The sequence below is a fragment of the Hyla sarda genome, unplaced genomic scaffold (assembly GCF_029499605.1).
Source record: "Hyla sarda isolate aHylSar1 unplaced genomic scaffold, aHylSar1.hap1 scaffold_213, whole genome shotgun sequence".
NCBI classification, from domain to species: domain Eukaryota; kingdom Metazoa; phylum Chordata; class Amphibia; order Anura; family Hylidae; genus Hyla; species Hyla sarda.
Window position 1 is genome coordinate 276,368 of NW_026608795.1, and position 18,059 is coordinate 294,426.

General features: G+C 39.6%; 1 protein-coding gene across 3 annotated transcripts in view; it reads right to left on the reverse strand.

Annotated features, from left to right (window-relative positions):
- Positions 1-18,059, reverse strand: part of TNS1 (tensin 1) — a gene marked incomplete at its 5' end in the record, with an annotated part of 189,221 nt that overhangs the window by 20,962 nt on the left and 150,200 nt on the right. For 2 of the 3 annotated variants that reach the window (XM_056552936.1, XM_056552938.1), the window contains 5 exon segments: positions 1,885-1,977; positions 2,055-2,186; positions 2,266-2,352; positions 2,478-3,382; positions 3,787-3,952. In XM_056552936.1, the coding sequence (XP_056408911.1) occupies positions 1,885-1,977; positions 2,055-2,186; positions 2,266-2,352; positions 2,478-3,382; positions 3,787-3,952 (1,383 nt within the window). 3 annotated transcript variants of the gene reach the window in all.

Consider the following 18,059-nt stretch of genomic DNA (forward strand, 5'->3'; position numbering starts at 1 on the left):
GGTCCTGTCTTCTCATTTCCAGAGGCCATTGGCGCTCAAGGACTGCCCAAGTCGGGATCTGGAGGTGGGTTTAGAGCTTTTGAATTCTATCAGGATCCCCTTGAAGTTTTGGGACTTGACTTGGCGCTGCTTCCATGGGAAACTGTGTGTGAGGGACAATCTGAAGTGCAGGAGCTCTGATGACCGGGGATGTCCCCGCGAGGAGTGTGGAGGCATGCTGGAAAGCATGGAGCATTTTCTGCTTCATTGTCCCTTTAACACAGAGGTTTATAACAGGGTGGGCGCTTCCATTGGTTGGCCTCGGCTGGCCAGTCTCTCCTAGGCGGAATGGGCCTATGGGGCATTCAGAAACCTTGGAGGCTGGGACCGGTGCACTTTATTCCTAGTCAGCTCAGTGGTCAGGTATTACACGTGGAACGCACGGTGTTTAGTGTCGACGCAGCGTAAAATCCTCCCTGTGGGTGAGGTGGTTAGGAACATTCTTGGTGACCTGGTGAAGGTGCGTTCTCTGGAGTACGAGAGGCTGGGTGCTGGCAGGGCCTCTCGTCTGTGGAGGGGCTCTGCCTTTAAAGTGCCTTAGCCTGTTGTCTCCCCCTGGTGGTGGGCTGATGCTGGCACATTAGTCTTTTTGTTTTGTGCTGTAGATATATGGTGATATAGGGCTTGCAGGCACTGAACTTGAGCTTTAGGGGTTTGTGTGATTGAAAAGCCTTATTGTTGTTTGTTTTGTATAGTTTGTATTATTTTGTATATATTTGTTTTGTTTGTACATTTATGTATATGTGTATATATGTATATATATTGTTTTTTTTCTAGGGGTTGTGTTGTGTTGGGGTTTAGTGTTAGGTTGGGTGGTGGGTAGATGGGGGGAGGGGGGATTCTGTGTGGGACTTTTTATTTAAAAAAATAAATAAGTAAAATCCTGGACTGGTTCATGGACGTCTGTTATCATGTACTGGGGGCATGGGATGCGGGACCAGCTCAGGGCCAAAAAAATAAATAAATAAATAAAATAAAATAAAATAAAAAAATTGGTATATTCTGTTTTTCTGTTTGCGGTGTTTGTTGGTGGTTTGACACATATTTATTATTTTGGGTGGTGAAATGCAACCGGACCAGTTTTTAGTTATTATTGTTGTTATTATTATTACTGTAAGTATTATTATTATTGTAGAGTGTTTAGTAGTGGTTGTTATTATAGCGGTGTGTTTGGTGAGAATGAGGCTGGACCAGAAGATACTTGGTTGGACATTTTTGGACTAATATGGACTCATTATTGTATATATTATACAGGTGTATGTTGTTTGTATTATTGTTATGGTGATGTTCGTTCTTTTTGTAATGTTTTATATTTTATAATAAAAGATCTACAGGATATAACTCAGGATCAGTACAGGATAAGTAATGTAATGTATGTACACAGTGACCTCACCAGCAGAATAGTGAGTACAGCTCTGGAGTATAATACAGGATATAACTCAGGATCAGTACAGGATAAGTAATGTATGTACACAGTGACCTCACCAGCAGAATAGTGAGTACAGCTCTGGGGTATAATACAGGATATAACTCAGGATCAGTACAGGATAAGTAATGTAATGTATGTACACAGTGACCCCACCAGCAGAATACTGAGTACAGCTCTGGAGTATAATACAGGATATAACTCAGGATCAGTACAGGATAAGTAATGTAATGTATGTACACAGTGACCTCACCAGCAGAATAGTGAGTACAGCTCTGGAGTATAATACAGGATATAACTCAGGATCAGTACAGGATAAGTAATGTATGTACACAGTGACCTCACCAGCAGAATAGTGAGTACAGCTCTGAGGTATAACAAGTAATGTAATGTACACAGTGACAGAGTTAAGTTCTTACCAAAATACGGCTCGTTGGGACACCCCTTTAACTTTACTCCTCTGGGACTTGTCTCTATGAGGAAATGTCTCACCAGCTCATTTGTGGCATCTCCTGAGGGAACAGAATATTCACTTAATACGATACATGGAGACGTCTTACAGGAGATAACGCTGCGGAGCAATATTCACCTTTCTTGTTGGGTTGGGCAGGGGTGGGGGGCGGGGTGGCAACTTTCATGGCGAGTCCATAGGCTCCTCTGAAGGAGTGGCTGTCCCGGATGATGAAGGCGCCCGGTTCTCTGTCTTTCAGTAAAGTGATTGCTGGATGAGAGAGAAGAATGTGACCCATGAGTAGGAGACAGGATCCATGGTACCACCAGGGAGATCACCGTACACTCACCTTGATCTCTGGAGATCTCAGGTTTGTACCAATATTTGGATGTGTCTTGGACAAATTTGACATTTGCTCGAGTTTCTGGACTTCCATCTGAAAGGAAAGGGAAAAAATGTCAGGGCATGCTGGGAGTTCTAGTTGTGCAGCAGCTGAAGACACACAGGTTGGAGATGGCTGCTCTGTGAAGTAGCCTCTGGAGGGCATCTCACCCCCATTACCTGGCATAGAGAACTTGGAGAAGTCGGGCAGTGTGTGTGTAAATGCCATGGTGCTGCCACCGCTGGGGCTGGACATGCCACTGGACATGGGAGACGTCTTCCCGTTCAGTGTGGAATAATTCGGCAGGCTGTTGGACCTATCCCCTGAGGACATTCTTCGTTTCTCAGGCAGTGATGGCTGCGGCACGGGGCTTCCCTGCCGGTACAGGGTGGAGTCTGGTGAAGAAGACGATGGGCTGCCAATGCCTTGGTAATATGCAGGAGATACCGGGAAACTAGGGGTGGATGGAGCCTGGTATCCCGAGGCACTGCTCTGTCGTGACAGTGTTGGCCGTCGTTCCTCGGGGGTGGAAAACGCATACATGACATGTCGCTCCATGCTGGGGCTCCCAGGTGTCCCTGGGGCACTCCCGATCATCGCGGCCTGGTGTCGAGCCAAGCTAGGACTACCCGGGGCTGCTACAATGCCACCGTGTACTGCAAGGGGATGTCTGCTCAAGCTTGGACTTCCCGGAGCATTGGACATAGTAGGAGTCCCCACTCTTCGCACAAATCCTGGGCTGGGTGGTGTGTTGGTGCCCACTGTGTTGGTGCCCACTGTTCTGTGAACAGGTTGGGGGCTGCCATGAACCACATGCCCGGTCAGTGCGCTCATTGGAATTCCAGAATATCCATCTGTCTGTGTAATGGCGTTATTAGGGCTGTAGGAGTACCCTTCATAAGAGCTGAGAGGGGTCCCAGCAAGGGGTGTCATGGATGGGGGAGTGGGCGACGTGTTCTGGTAACTGCTCTGTGGTGAAGGCTGAGACAGACTGGTGGACCTGAAACTAGAATCCACAGATGGCTGAGCAGGACTGGAAATATGGACGCTGCCTTCTGCTGACGGGAAGCTTCTTACAGACACCCTAAGGAGAGAATGGAGACAAAAGTGAGTAGTGCTCTACCGCCCTACTGTGCACCACGCTAACAATTCATGTCAATGTAGCAGATGACATCAGGGCCCTGGAAGAGTTTTCTGTGAAGGGTGAATTAGTAGGGTAGGTGACTAGTTTAGGGTTGACAGGACATGGCTGCAGTAATTCCCCAATCCTCGCGGCTCCTCTGCTCACCGCCATCTCTCCTGATACCGCCTTATGTGCAGACGTCTAAGGTGCAGTGAGCATTAGGAGGCCACAGGATACTCCCCACCTCATGGAGAATGAGGGTCCCCAAACCTGTTCAGTGAGATAGAGAATGATCAAACAGGGGACGCACATCTCCCCTCACTATTATGGGAACTACAGTAAGATCCATAGTAATCTATCCTCACCCGTCAGTGCTGTGTATAGGGCTGCTGGTAGAAATGGGGCTCGGAGCTGTGAATGGGGTGGGGTATCCTCCGCCCCTCGTCAGGGTGTCCATCTGGTAGGCTTGGGGTGCGCTTGGTGATGAGGGGGCAGCCGTCCGAGCAACCGATTCAACATAACTTCTGGGTTCTACAGAGGAAAGAGACAAAACATCATGTGAGTCCTGCAAATAACGCCAAAAAGAAAATGGAGACGCCTCAACCAATGAGAACACAGCAAGCGGCGTGCAGCGGAAAGGTAAATGGTCACCGCCCATCATTCACAACCAGGACATGACGCAGCGTCCTTGTTACAGCTCAGTATGATGGTCAGAAATATTTATATTACTTTATATCACTTTTTTTCATTAATAATATCCCCATTTATCATTATATATCACTATTCATCATTATATATATATCACTATTCATCATTATATATATCACTATTTATCATTATTTATCACTATTTATCATTATATATATCACTATTTATCATTATATATCACTATTTATCATTATTTATCACTATTTATCATTATATATATCACTATTTATCATTATATATCACTATTTATCATTATTTATCACTATTTATCATTATATATATCACTATTTATCATTATATATCACTATTCATCATTATTTATCACTATTTATCATTATATATATCACTATTTATCATTATATATCACTATTTATCATTATATATAACTATTCATTATATATCACTATTTATCATTATATATATCACTATTTATCATTATATATATCACTATTTATCATTATTTATCACTATTTATCATTATATATATCACTATTTATCATTATATATCACTATTTATCATTATTTATCACTATTTATCATTATATATATCACTATTTATCATTATATATCACTATTCATCATTATTTATCACTATTTATCATTATATATATCACTATTTATCATTATATATATATCACTATTCATCATTATTTATCACTATTTATCATTATATATAACTATTCATCATTATTTATCACTATTTATCATTATATATCACTATCATCATATATCACTATTTATCATTATATATAACTATTCATCATTATTTATCACTATTTATCATTATATATATCACTATTTATCATTATTTATCACTATCATTATATATATATATCACTATTTATCATTATATATATATCACTATAATTATATATATATATATATATATATATATATATATATATATATCACTATTTATCATTATTTATCACTATCATATATATCACTATTTATCATTATATATATCACTATTTATCACTATTTATCACTATTTATCATTATATATCACTATTTATCATTATATATATCACTATTTATCATTATATATCACTATTTATCATTATATATATCACTATTTATCATTATATATATAACTATTCATCATTATATATCACTATTTATCATTATATATCACTATTTATCATTATATATCACTATTTATCATTATATATATCACTATTTATCATTATATATCACTATTTATCATTATATATCACTATTTATCATTATATATATCACTATTTATCATTATATATATAACTATTCATCATTATATATCACTATTTATCATTATATATCACTATTTATCATTATATATATAACTATTGTCACGATGCCGGCTGGCAGGAGGTGGATCCTCTGTGCCAGAGAGGGATAGCGAGGACCGTGCTAGTGGACCGGTTCTAAGACACTACAGGTTTTCACCAGAGCCCGCCGCAAAGCGGGATGGTCTTGCTGCGGCGGTAGTGACCAGGTCGTATCCACTAGCAACGGCTCACCTCTCTGGCTGCTGAAGATACAGAAGATAGGCGAGGTACAAGGGAGTAGGCAGTAGCAAGGTCGGACGTAGCAGAAGGTCGGGGGCAGGCGGCAAGGTTCGTAGTCAGGGGAGATAGCAAAGGTACTGGTACACAGGGTATAAACACACAAAGAACGCTTTCACAGGCACTAAGGCAACAAGATCCGGCAAGGGAGTGCAAGGGAGGAGACTAGATATAGCCCGGGAACAGGTGGGAACCAATTAAGCTAATTGGGCCAGGCACCAATCATTGGTGCACTGGCCCTTTAAGTCTCAGGGAGCTGGCGCGCGCGCGCCCTAGAGAGCGGAGCCGCGCGCGCCAGCACATGACCGCAGGAGACGGGAACGGGTAAGTGACCTGGGATGCGATTCGCGAGCGGGCGCGTCCCGCTGTGCGAATCGCATCCCCAACGGCCATGGCAGAGCAGCGCTCCCGGTCAGCGCTGACCGGGGAGCTGCAGGGAGAAGGACGCCGTGAGCGCTCCGGGGAGGAGCGGGGACCCGGAGCGCTAGGCGTAACAGTACCCCCCCCCTTAGGTCTCCCCTTCTCTTTATCGGGTAACTGCCTCCCCTGGGATGAGGACACCGGGAAAGGATGGAGGGATTCCTCAACGGCAGGCAGAACCGCAGGAGTAGGAATGGGGAGAGAGGGCAGAGGGCGAGACCTGGCACGGGGCAGTGTGACACCAGGACGAGGGCCATGAGGGGACACAGAAGCTTGCCTGATGGAACTGGGAGGGGGGGAGGGGCATTTCCTGTGGCAGGCAGAGTCCTTAATGACCTTAGGGGGACCGGATACAGGAGGAACCACAGAGTTACGGCAAGGGTTACTGGGAACCGGTTTTAGACAGTTCTTGGCACAAGAGGACCCCCAACTCTTGATCTCCCCAGTGGACCAATCCAGGGTTGGGGAATGAAGTTGAAGCCAGGGAAGTCCAAGGAGAATTTCCGAGGTGCAATTGGGGAGGACCAAAAGTTCAATCCTCTCGTGATGAGATCCGATGCTCATAAGAAGGGGCTCCGTGCGGAAACGTATGGTACAGTCCAACCTGGCTCCGTTGACCGCGGAAATGTGGAGTGGCTTGACAAGACGGGTCACCGGAATACGGAATTTATTCACAAAGGACTCCCGAATAAAATTCCCAGAAGCTCCAGAGTCCAGGCAGGCCACGGCTGAGAAGGGAGAGCTGGCTGAAGTGGAAATCCGAACAGGTACCGTGAGACGTGGAGAAGCCGACTTGGCATCAAGAGACGCCACACCCACGAGAGCTGAGTGCGAGCGTGCGTTTCCCAGACGTGGAGGACGGATTGGGCAATCCACCAAAAAATGTTCAGTACTGGCACAGTACAGACAAAGATTCTCTTCCTTACGGCGATTCCTCTCTTCCAGGGTCAGGCGAGACCGATCCACTTGCATGGCCTCCTCGGCGGGAGGCCTAGGCGCAGATAGCAGTGGAGACTGTGGGAGAGGTGTCCAGAGATCTAAGTCTTTTTCCTGGCGGAGCTCTTGATGCCTCTCAGAAAAACGCATGTCAATGCGAGTGGCTAGATGAATGAGTTCATGCAGGTTAGCAGGAGTCTCTCGTGCGGCCAGAACATCTTTAATGTTGCTGGATAGGCCTTTTTTAAAGGTCGCGCAGAGAGCCTCATTATTCCAGGATAGTTCAGAAGCAAGAGTACGGAATTGTATGGCGTACTCGCCAACGGAGGAATTACCCTGGACCAGGTTCAGCAGGGCAGTCTCAGCAGAAGAGGCTCGGGCAGGTTCCTCAAAGACACTTCGAATTTCCGAGAAGAAGGAGTGTACAGAGGCAGTGACGGGGTCATTGCGGTCCCAGAGCGGTGTGGCCCATGACAGGGCTTTTCCAGACAGAAGGCTGACTACGAAAGCCACCTTAGACCTTTCAGTAGGGAACTGGTCCGACATCATCTCCAAGTGCAGGGAACATTGCGAAAGAAAGCCACGGCAAAACTTAGAGTCCCCATTAAATTTGTCCGGCAAGGACAGGCGGAGGCTAGGAGTGGCCACTCGCTGCGGAGGAGGTGCAGGAGCTGGCGGAGGAGATGATTGCTGATGAAGTTGCGACTGAAGTTGGTGCACAATGGTGGACATTTCCGACATCTGGTGGGTTAGATGGGCGATCTGTCGGGCTTGCTGGGCGACCACCGTGGTGATATCAGAGGCAACTGGCAGGGGAACCTCAGCGGGATCCATGGCCGGATCTACTGTCACGATGCCGGCTGGCAGGAGGTGGATCCTCTGTGCCAGAGAGGGATAGCGAGGACCGTGCTAGTGGACCGGTTCTAAGACACTACAGGTTTTCACCAGAGCCCGCCGCAAAGCGGGATGGTCTTGCTGCGGCGGTAGTGACCAGGTCGTATCCACTAGCAACGGCTCACCTCTCTGGCTGCTGAAGATACAGAAGATAGGCGAGGTACAAGGGAGTAGGCAGTAGCAAGGTCGGACGTAGCAGAAGGTCGGGGGCAGGCGGCAAGGTTCGTAGTCAGGGGAGATAGCAAAGGTACTGGTACACAGGGTATAAACACACAAAGAACGCTTTCACAGGCACTAAGGCAACAAGATCCGGCAAGGGAGTGCAAGGGAGGAGACTAGATATAGCCCGGGAACAGGTGGGAACCAATTAAGCTAATTGGGCCAGGCACCAATCATTGGTGCACTGGCCCTTTAAGTCTCAGGGAGCTGGCGCGCGCGCGCCCTAGAGAGCGGAGCCGCGCGCGCCAGCACATGACCGCAGGAGACGGGAACGGGTAAGTGACCTGGGATGCGATTCGCGAGCGGGCGCGTCCCGCTGTGCGAATCGCATCCCCAACGGCCATGACAGAGCAGTGCTCCCGGTCAGCGCTGACCGGGGAGCTGCAGGGAGAAGGACGCCGTGAGCGCTCCGGGGAGGAGCGGGGACCCGGAGCGCTAGGCGTAACAACTATTCATCATTATATATATCACTATTTATCATTATATATTACTATTTATCATTACATATAACTATTCATCATTATTTATCACTATTTATCATTATATATCACTATTTATCATTATATATAACTATTCATCATTATATATTATTATTTATCACTATTTATCATTATATATCACTATTTATCATTATATATATCACTATTTATCATTATATATATCACTATTTATCATTATATATCACTATTTATCATTATATATCACTATTTATCATTATATATATATCACTATTTATCATTATTTATCACTATCATTATATATCCCTATTTATCATTATATATCACTATTTATCATTATATAACTATTTATCATTATATATATATCACTATTTATCATTATATATATATCACTATTTATCATTATATATATATCACTATCATTATATATATCACTATTTATAATTATTTATTACTATTTATCATTATATATTTCACTATTTATCATTAATCACTATCATTATATATATATATATATATATATATATATATATATATATATCACTATTTATCATTATATATAACTATTCATCACTATTTATCACTATTTATCATTATATATTTCACTATTTATCATTAATCACTATCATTATATATATATATATATCACTATTTATCATTATTTATCACTATTTATCATTATTTATCACCATTTATCATTATTTATCACTATTTAACATTATGTATATCACTATTTATCATTATATATAACTATTCATCATTATATATCACTATTTATCATTATATATCACTATTTATCATTATATATATCACTATCATTATATGTCACTATTTATCATTATATATCACTATTTATCATTAATCACTATCATTATATATATATATATATCACTATTTATCATTATTTATCACTATTTATCATTATTTATCACCATTTATCATTATTTATCACTATTTAACATTATGTATATCACTATTTATCATTATATATAACTATTCATCATTATATATCACTATTTATCATTATATATCACTATTTATCATTATATATATCACTATCATTATATATCACTATCATTATATATCACTATTTATCATTATATATCACTATTTATCATTATATATATCACTATCATTATATATCACTATTTATCATTATATATCACTATTTATCATTATATATATCACTATTTATCATTATATATCACTATTTATCATTATATATATCACTATCATTATATATCACTATTTATCATTATATATCACTATTTATCATTATATATATCACTATTTATCATTATATATCACTATTTATCATTATATATATCACTATTTATCATTATATATCACTATTTATCATTATATATATCACTATTTATCATTATATATCACTATTTATCATTATTTATCACTATTTATCATTATTTATCACTATTTATCATTATATATATCAATATTTATCATTATATATCACTATTTATCATTATATTTATCACTATTTATCATTATATATATATCACTATTTATCACTATTTATCACTATTTAGAATTATATATCACTATTTATCATTATTTATCATTATATATCACTATTTATCACTATTTATCACCATTTATCATTATATATATATATATATATATATCACTATTTATCATTATATATATCACTATTTATCATTATATATATCACTATTTATCATTATATATATATATATATATATATCACTATTTATCACTATGTATCATTATATATCACTATTTATCACCATTTATCATTATATATCACTATTTATCATTATATATCACTATTTATCATTATATATCACTATTTATCATTATATATCACTATTTATCACTATTTATCATTATATATCACTATTTATCACTATTTATCATTATATATCACTATTCATCATTATTTATCACTATTTATCACTATTTATCATTATATATCACTATTTATCACTATTTATCATTATATATCACTATTCATCATTATTTATCACTATTTATCATTATATATCACTATTTATCATTATATATAACTATTTATCACTATTTATCACTATTTATCATTATATATCACTATTTATCATTATATATCACTATTTATCACTATTTATCACTATTTATCATTATATATCACTATTTATCATTATTTATCACTATTTATCACTATATATCACTATTTATCATTATATATCACTATTTATCATTATTTATCACTATTTATCATTATATATCACTATTTATCATTATTTATCACTATTTATCACTATATATCACTATTTATCATTATATATCACTTTCCATTTCGTTTTCAGGCAGCACAGAAGGGTTAATAGCTCCTTTCAGTTTATCCTAGGACCGCCCACCTAGCAAACAATTAAGAGAATTAACAAGCACCAGGCCCGGCTATAAATATCCATCAGAACCTCATCCACTTGTGTTTTTTTTTTTCTGTCCTTCAGTTCTGGGACAGGTGTCAGGTGTATATACCTGCTATTACTGGACAGGTGTATATACCTGCTATTACTGGACAGGTGTCAGGTGTATATACCTGCTATTACTGGACAGGTGTGAGGTGTATATACCTGCTATTACTGGACAGGTGTGAGGTGTATATACCTGCTATTACTGGACAGGTGTAAGGTGTATATACCTGCTATTATTGGACAGGTGTAAGGTGTATATACCTGCTATTACTGGACAGGTGTGAGGTGTATATATCTGCTATTACTGGACAGGTGTCAGGTGTATATACCTGCTATTACTGGACAGGTGTAAGGTGTATATAACTGCTATTATTGGACAGATGTGAGGTGTATATACCTGCTATTACTGGACAGGTGTATATACCTGCTATTACTGGACAGGTGTATATACCTGCTATTACTGGACAGGTGTATATACCTGCTATTACTGGACAGGTGTGAGGTGTATATACCTGCTGTTGCTGGACAGGTGTGAGGTGTATATACCTGCTATTACTGGACAGGTGTCAGGTGTGTATACCTGCTATTACTGGACAGGTGTCAGGTGTGTATACCTGCTATTACTGGACAGGTGTCAGGTGTGTATACCTGCTATTACTGGACAGGTGTCAGGTGTATATACCTTCCAAGCCCACCAACTAATATCTGTCTTTTTCCTTCCTATTCTCTTAGATGTGGCCATTGGGAAGCCCTGGCCCCCTGAGCGCAGTCTCGGTAAACCTGCGGGGTCGCCAGACTTGGGGGTACTGGCTCGTGGGACCCCTCTGCATGGCTGAGCAAGTCTGGCCTTAAATGCAGTTAAATTCGGCCGCTGCAGGGTTACTATCCTTCCCCCCCCCCCCCTGTTTGCTGGTGCTGGGTGAGCCTGGCTAGGCTGTCCCCCTGGAGAGCTGACCTGTTTACAGTGCAGCATAGGATTCCCTGCGGTCCTGGGGCTCCCGGTGATTGATTTCACTTGCTAGCATGTCCATGCGCTATGTGGCAGCGCGGTGCTGCGGCGGGGAGCTCCGGTGGAGGCGGCCATTAGATTCCGGTGTGGAGATGCGTCATTCGGCCACTGGTACAGGATGGGAGTTCCAGGGGAAGCCCTATATCAGAGCGCCGATCATGGCGCCCGCACCTGCAGTGCTGGGCAGCCGGATCGCGCGTTCTATAAGGTATGTGGGGGCCCATTGCGTATGCTGGGGTTACTTCTGGAGGGCTGTCTGCCGGCTGGTATCTGTATTAATGTACATGGAGGCCATAATATGCATAGTCAATCTTTGTTTGGTGTTCTGCATATACTAGGCTATTGCTGTGTTGTATATTGCTGGTCTGTTATGTGCATATACTAGGCTATTGCAGTGTTGTATATTGCTGGTCTGTTATGTGCATATACTAGGCTATTGCAGTGTTGTATATTGCTGGTCTGTTATGTGCATATACTAGGCTATTGCAGTGTTGTATATTGCTGGTCTGTTATGTGCATATACTAGGCTATTGCAGTGTTGTATATTGCTGGTCTGTTGCTATGTGTATATACTAGGCTATTGCTGTGTTGTATATTGCTGGTCTGTTGCTATGTGTATATACTAGGCTATTGCAGTGTTGTATATTGCTGGTCTGTTGCTATGTGTATATACTAGGCTATTGCTGTGTTGTATATTGCTGGTCTGTTATGTGTATATACTAGGCTATTGCTGTGTTGTATATTGCTGGTCTGTTATGTGTATATACTAGGCTATTGCAGTGTTGTATATTGCTGGTCTGTTATGTGCATATACTAGGCTATTGCAGTGTTGTATATTGCTGGTCTGTTATGTGTATATACTAGGCTATTGCAGTGTTGTATATTGCTGGTCTGTTATGTGTATATACTAGGCTATTGCAGTGTTGTATATTGCTGGTCTGTTATGTGTATATACAAGGCTATTGCAGTGTTGTATATTGCTGGTCTGTTATGTGTATATACTAGGCTATTGCTGTGTTGTATATTGCTGGTCTGTTATATGCATATACTAGGCTATTGCAGTGTTGTATATTGCTGGTCTGTTATGTGCATATACTAGGCTATTGCTGTGTTGTATATTGCTGGTCTGTTATGTGCATATACTAGGCTATTGCAGTGTTGTATATTGCTGGTCTGTTATGTGCATATACTAGGCTATTGCTGTGTTGTATATTGCTGGTCTGTTATGTGTATATATACTAGGCTATTGCAGTGTTGTATATTGCTGGTCTGTTATGTGCATATATTAGGCTATTGCAGTGTTGTATATTGCTGGTCTGTTATGTGCATATACTAGGCTATTGCTGTGTTGTATATTGCTGGTCTGTTGCTATGTGTATATACTAGGCTATTGCAGTGTTGTATATTGCTGGTCTGTTATGTGTATATATTAGGCTATTGCAGTGTTGTATATTGCTGGTGTGTTATGTGCATATACTAGGCTATTGCAGTGTTGTATATTGCTGGTCTGTTATGTGTATATACTAGGCTATTGCAGTGTTGTATATTGCTGGTCTGTTATGTGTATATACTAGGCTATTGCAGTGTTGTATATTGCTGGTGTGTTATGTGCATATACTAGGCTATTGCAGTGTTGTATATTGCTGGTCTGTTATGTGCATATACTAGGCTATTGCTGTGTTGTATATTGCTGGTCTGTTATGTGCATATACTAGGCTATTGCAGTGTTGTATATTGCTGGTCTGTTGTTATGTGCATATACTAGGCTACTGCTGTGTTGTATATTGCTGGTCTGTTGCTATGTGCATATACTAGGCTATTGCTGTGTTGTATATTGCTGGTCTGTTATGTGTATATACTAGGCTATTGCAGTGTTGTATATTGTTGGTCTGTTATGTGTATATACTAGGCTGTTGCTGTGTTGTATATTGCTGGTCTGTTATGTGTATATACTAGGCTATTGCTGTGTTGTATATTGCTGGTCTGTTATGTGCATATAATAGGCTATTGCAGTGTTGTATATTGCTGGTCTGTTATGTGTATATACTAGGCTATTGCAGTGTTGTATATTGCTGGTCTGTTATGTGCATATACTAGGCTATTGCAGTGTTGTATATTGCTGGTCTGTTATGTGTATATACTAGGCTATTGCAGTGTTGTATATTGCTGGTCTGTTATATGCATATACTAGGCTGTTGCTGTGTTGTATATTGCTGGTCTGTTATGTGTATATACTAGGCTATTGCTGTGTTGTATATTGCTGGTCTGTTGTTATGTGTATATACTAGGCTATTGCAGTGTTGTATATTGCTGGTCTGTTATGTGTATATACTAGGCTATTGCAGTGTTGTATATTGCTGGTCTGTTATGTGCATATACTAGGCTATTGCAGTGTTGTATATTGCTGGTCTGTTGTTATGTGTATATACTAGGCTATTGCTGTGTTGTATATTGCTGGTCTGTTATGTGCATATACTAGGCTATTGCTGTGTTGTATATTGCTGGTCTGTTATGTGCATATACTAGGCTATTGCAGTGTTGTATATTGCTGGTCTGTTGTTATGTGCATATACTAGGCTATTGCTGTGTTGTATATTGCTGGTCTGTTATGTGTATATACTAGGCTATTGCAGTGTTGTATATTGCTGGTCTGTTATGTGTATATACTAGGCTATTGCAGTGTTGTATATTGCTGGTCTGTTATGTGTATATACTAGGCTATTGCTGGTCTGTTATGTGCATATACTAGGCTATTGCAGTGTTGTATATTGCTGGTCTGTTATGTGTATATACTAGGCTATTGCTGTGTTGTATATTGCTGGTCTGTTGTTATGTGCATATACTAGGCTATTGCTGTGTTGTATATTGCTGGTCTGTTATGTGTATATACTAGGCTATTGCTGTGTTGTATATTGCTGGTCTGTTATGTGCATATACTAGGCTATTGCAGTGTTGTATATTGCTGGTCTGTTATGTGTATATACTAGGCTATTGCAGTGTTGTATATTGCTGGTCTGTTATGTGCATATACTAGGCTATTGCAGTGTTGTATATTGCTGGTCTGTTATGTGTATATACTAGGCTATTGCAGTGTTGTATATTGCTGGTCTGTTGTTATGTGTATATACTAGGCTATTGCAGTGTTGTATATTGCTGGTCTGTTATGTGCATATACTAGGCTATTGCAGTGTTGTATATTGCTGGTCTGTTATGTGTATATACTAGGCTATTGCAGTGTTGTATATTGCTGGTCTGTTGTTATGTGTATATACTAGGCTATTGCAGTGTTGTATATTGCTGGTCTGTTATGTGCATATACTAGGCTATTGCAGTGTTGTATATTGCTGGTCTGTTATGTGTATATACTAGGCTATTGCAGTGTTGTATATTGCTGGTCTGTTGTTATGTGTATATACTAGGCTATTGCAGTGTTGTATATTGCTGGTCTGTTATGTGCATATACTAGGCTATTGCAGTGTTGTATATTGCTGGTCTGTTATGTGTATATACTAGGCTATTGCAGTGTTGTATATTGCTGGTCTGTTGCTATGTGCATATACTAGGCTATTGCTGTGTTGTATATTGCTGGTCTGTTATGTGCATATACTAGGCTATTGCAGTGTTGTATATTGCTGGTCTGTTATGTGCATATACTAGTCTATTGCAGTGTTGTATATTGCTGGTCTGTTATGTGTATATACTAGGCTATTGCTGTGTTGTATATTGCTGGTCTGTTATGTGCATATACTAGGCTATTGCTGTGTTGTATATTGCTGGTCTGTTATGTGCATATACTAGGCTATTGCTGTGTTGTATATTGCTGGTCTGTTATGTGCATATACTAGGCTATTGCAGTGTTGTATATTGCTGGTCTGTTATGTGCATATACTAGGCTATTGCTGTGTTGTATATTGCTGGTCTGTTATGTGTATATACTAGGCTATTGCAGTGTTGTATATTGCTGGTCTGTTATGTTCATATACTAGGCTATTGCAGTGTTGTATATTGCTGGTCTGTTATGTGTATATACTAGGCTATTGCAGTGTGGTATATTGCTGGTCTGTTATGTGTATATACTAGGCTATTGCAGTGTTGTATATTGCTGGTCTGTTATGTACATATACTAGGCTATTGCAGTGTTGTATATTGCTGGTCTGTTATGTGTATATACTAGGCTATTGCAGTGTTGTATATTGCCGGTCTGTTATGTGTATATACTAGGCTATTGCTGTGTTGTATATTGCCGGTCTGTTATGTGTATATACTAGGCTATTGCAGTGTTGTATATTGCTGGTCTGTTATGTGTATATACTAGGCTATTGCAGTGTTGTATATTGCTGGTCTGTTGTTATGTGTATATACTAGGCTATTGCAGTGTTGTATATTGCTGGTCTGTTATGTGTATATACTAGGCTATTGCAGTGTTGTATATTGCTGGTCTGTTATGTGTATATACTAGGCTATTGCTGTGTTGTATATTGCTGGTCTGTTATGTACATATACTAGGCTATTGCAGTGTTGTATATTGCTGGTCTGTTATGTGTATATACTAGGCTATTGCTGTGTTGTATATTGCTGGTCTGTTATGTGTATATACTAGGCTATTGCTGTGTTGTATATTGCTGGTCTGTTATGTGTATATACTAGGCTATTGCTGTGTTGTATATTGCTGGTCTGTTATGTGTATATACTAGGCTATTGCTGTGTTGTATATTGCTGGTCTGTTATGTGTATATACTAGGCTATTGCTGTGTTGTATATTGCTGGTCTGTTATGTGTATATACTAGGCTATTGCAGTGTTGTATATTGCTGGTCTGTTATGTGTATATACTAGGCTATTGCAGTGTTGTATATTGCTGGTCTGTTATGTGTATATATACTAGGCTATTGCTGTGTTGTATATTGCTGGTCTGTTGCTATGTGCATATACTAGGCTATTGCAGTGTTGTATATTGCTGGTCTGTTATGTGTATATATTAGGCTATTGCAGTGTTGTATATTGCTGGTCTGTTGTGTATATACTAGGCTATTGCTGTGTTGTATATTGCTGGTCTGTTATGTGCATATACTAGGCTATTGCTGTGTTGTATATTGCTGGTCTGTTATGTGTATATACTAGGCTATTGCAGTGTTGTATATTGCTGGTCTGTTATGTGTATATACTAGGCTATTGCTGTGTTGTATATTGCTGGTCTGTTATGTGTATATACTAGGCTATTGCAGTGTTGTATATTGCTGGTCTGTTATGTGTATATACTAGGCTATTGCAGTGTTGTATATTGCTGGTCTGTTATGTGTATATATTAGGCTATTGCAGTGTTGTATATTGCTGGTCTGTTATGTGTATATACTAGGCTATTGCAGTGTTGTATATTGCTGGTCTGTTATGTGTATATATACTAGGCTATTGCTGTGTTGTATATTGCTGGTCTGTTATGTGTATATACTAGGCTATTGCTGTGTTGTATATTGCTGGTCTGTTATGTGTATATACTAGGCTATTGCAGTGTTGTATATTGCTGGTCTGTTATGTGCATATACTAGGCTATTGCAGTGTTGTATATTGTTGGTCTGTTATGTGCATATACTAGACTATTGCAGTGTTGTATATTGCTGGTCTGTTATGTGTATATACTAGGCTATTGCAGTGTTGTATATTGCTGGTCTGTTGCTATGTGCATATACTAGGCTATTGCTGTGTTGTATATTGCTGGTCTGTTATGTGTATATACTAGGCTATTGCAGTGTTGTATATTGCTGGTCTGTTGTTATGTGTATATACTAGGCTATTGCTGTGTTGTATATTGCTGGTCTGTTATGTGTATATACTAGGCTATTGCTGTGTTGTATATTGCTGGTCTGTTATGTATATATACTAGGCTATTGCTGTGTTGTATATTGCTGGTCTGTTATGTATATATACTAGGCTATTGCAGTGTTGTATATTGCTGGTCTGTTATGTGTATATACTAGGCTATTGCTGTGTTGTATATTGCTGGTCTGTTATGTATATA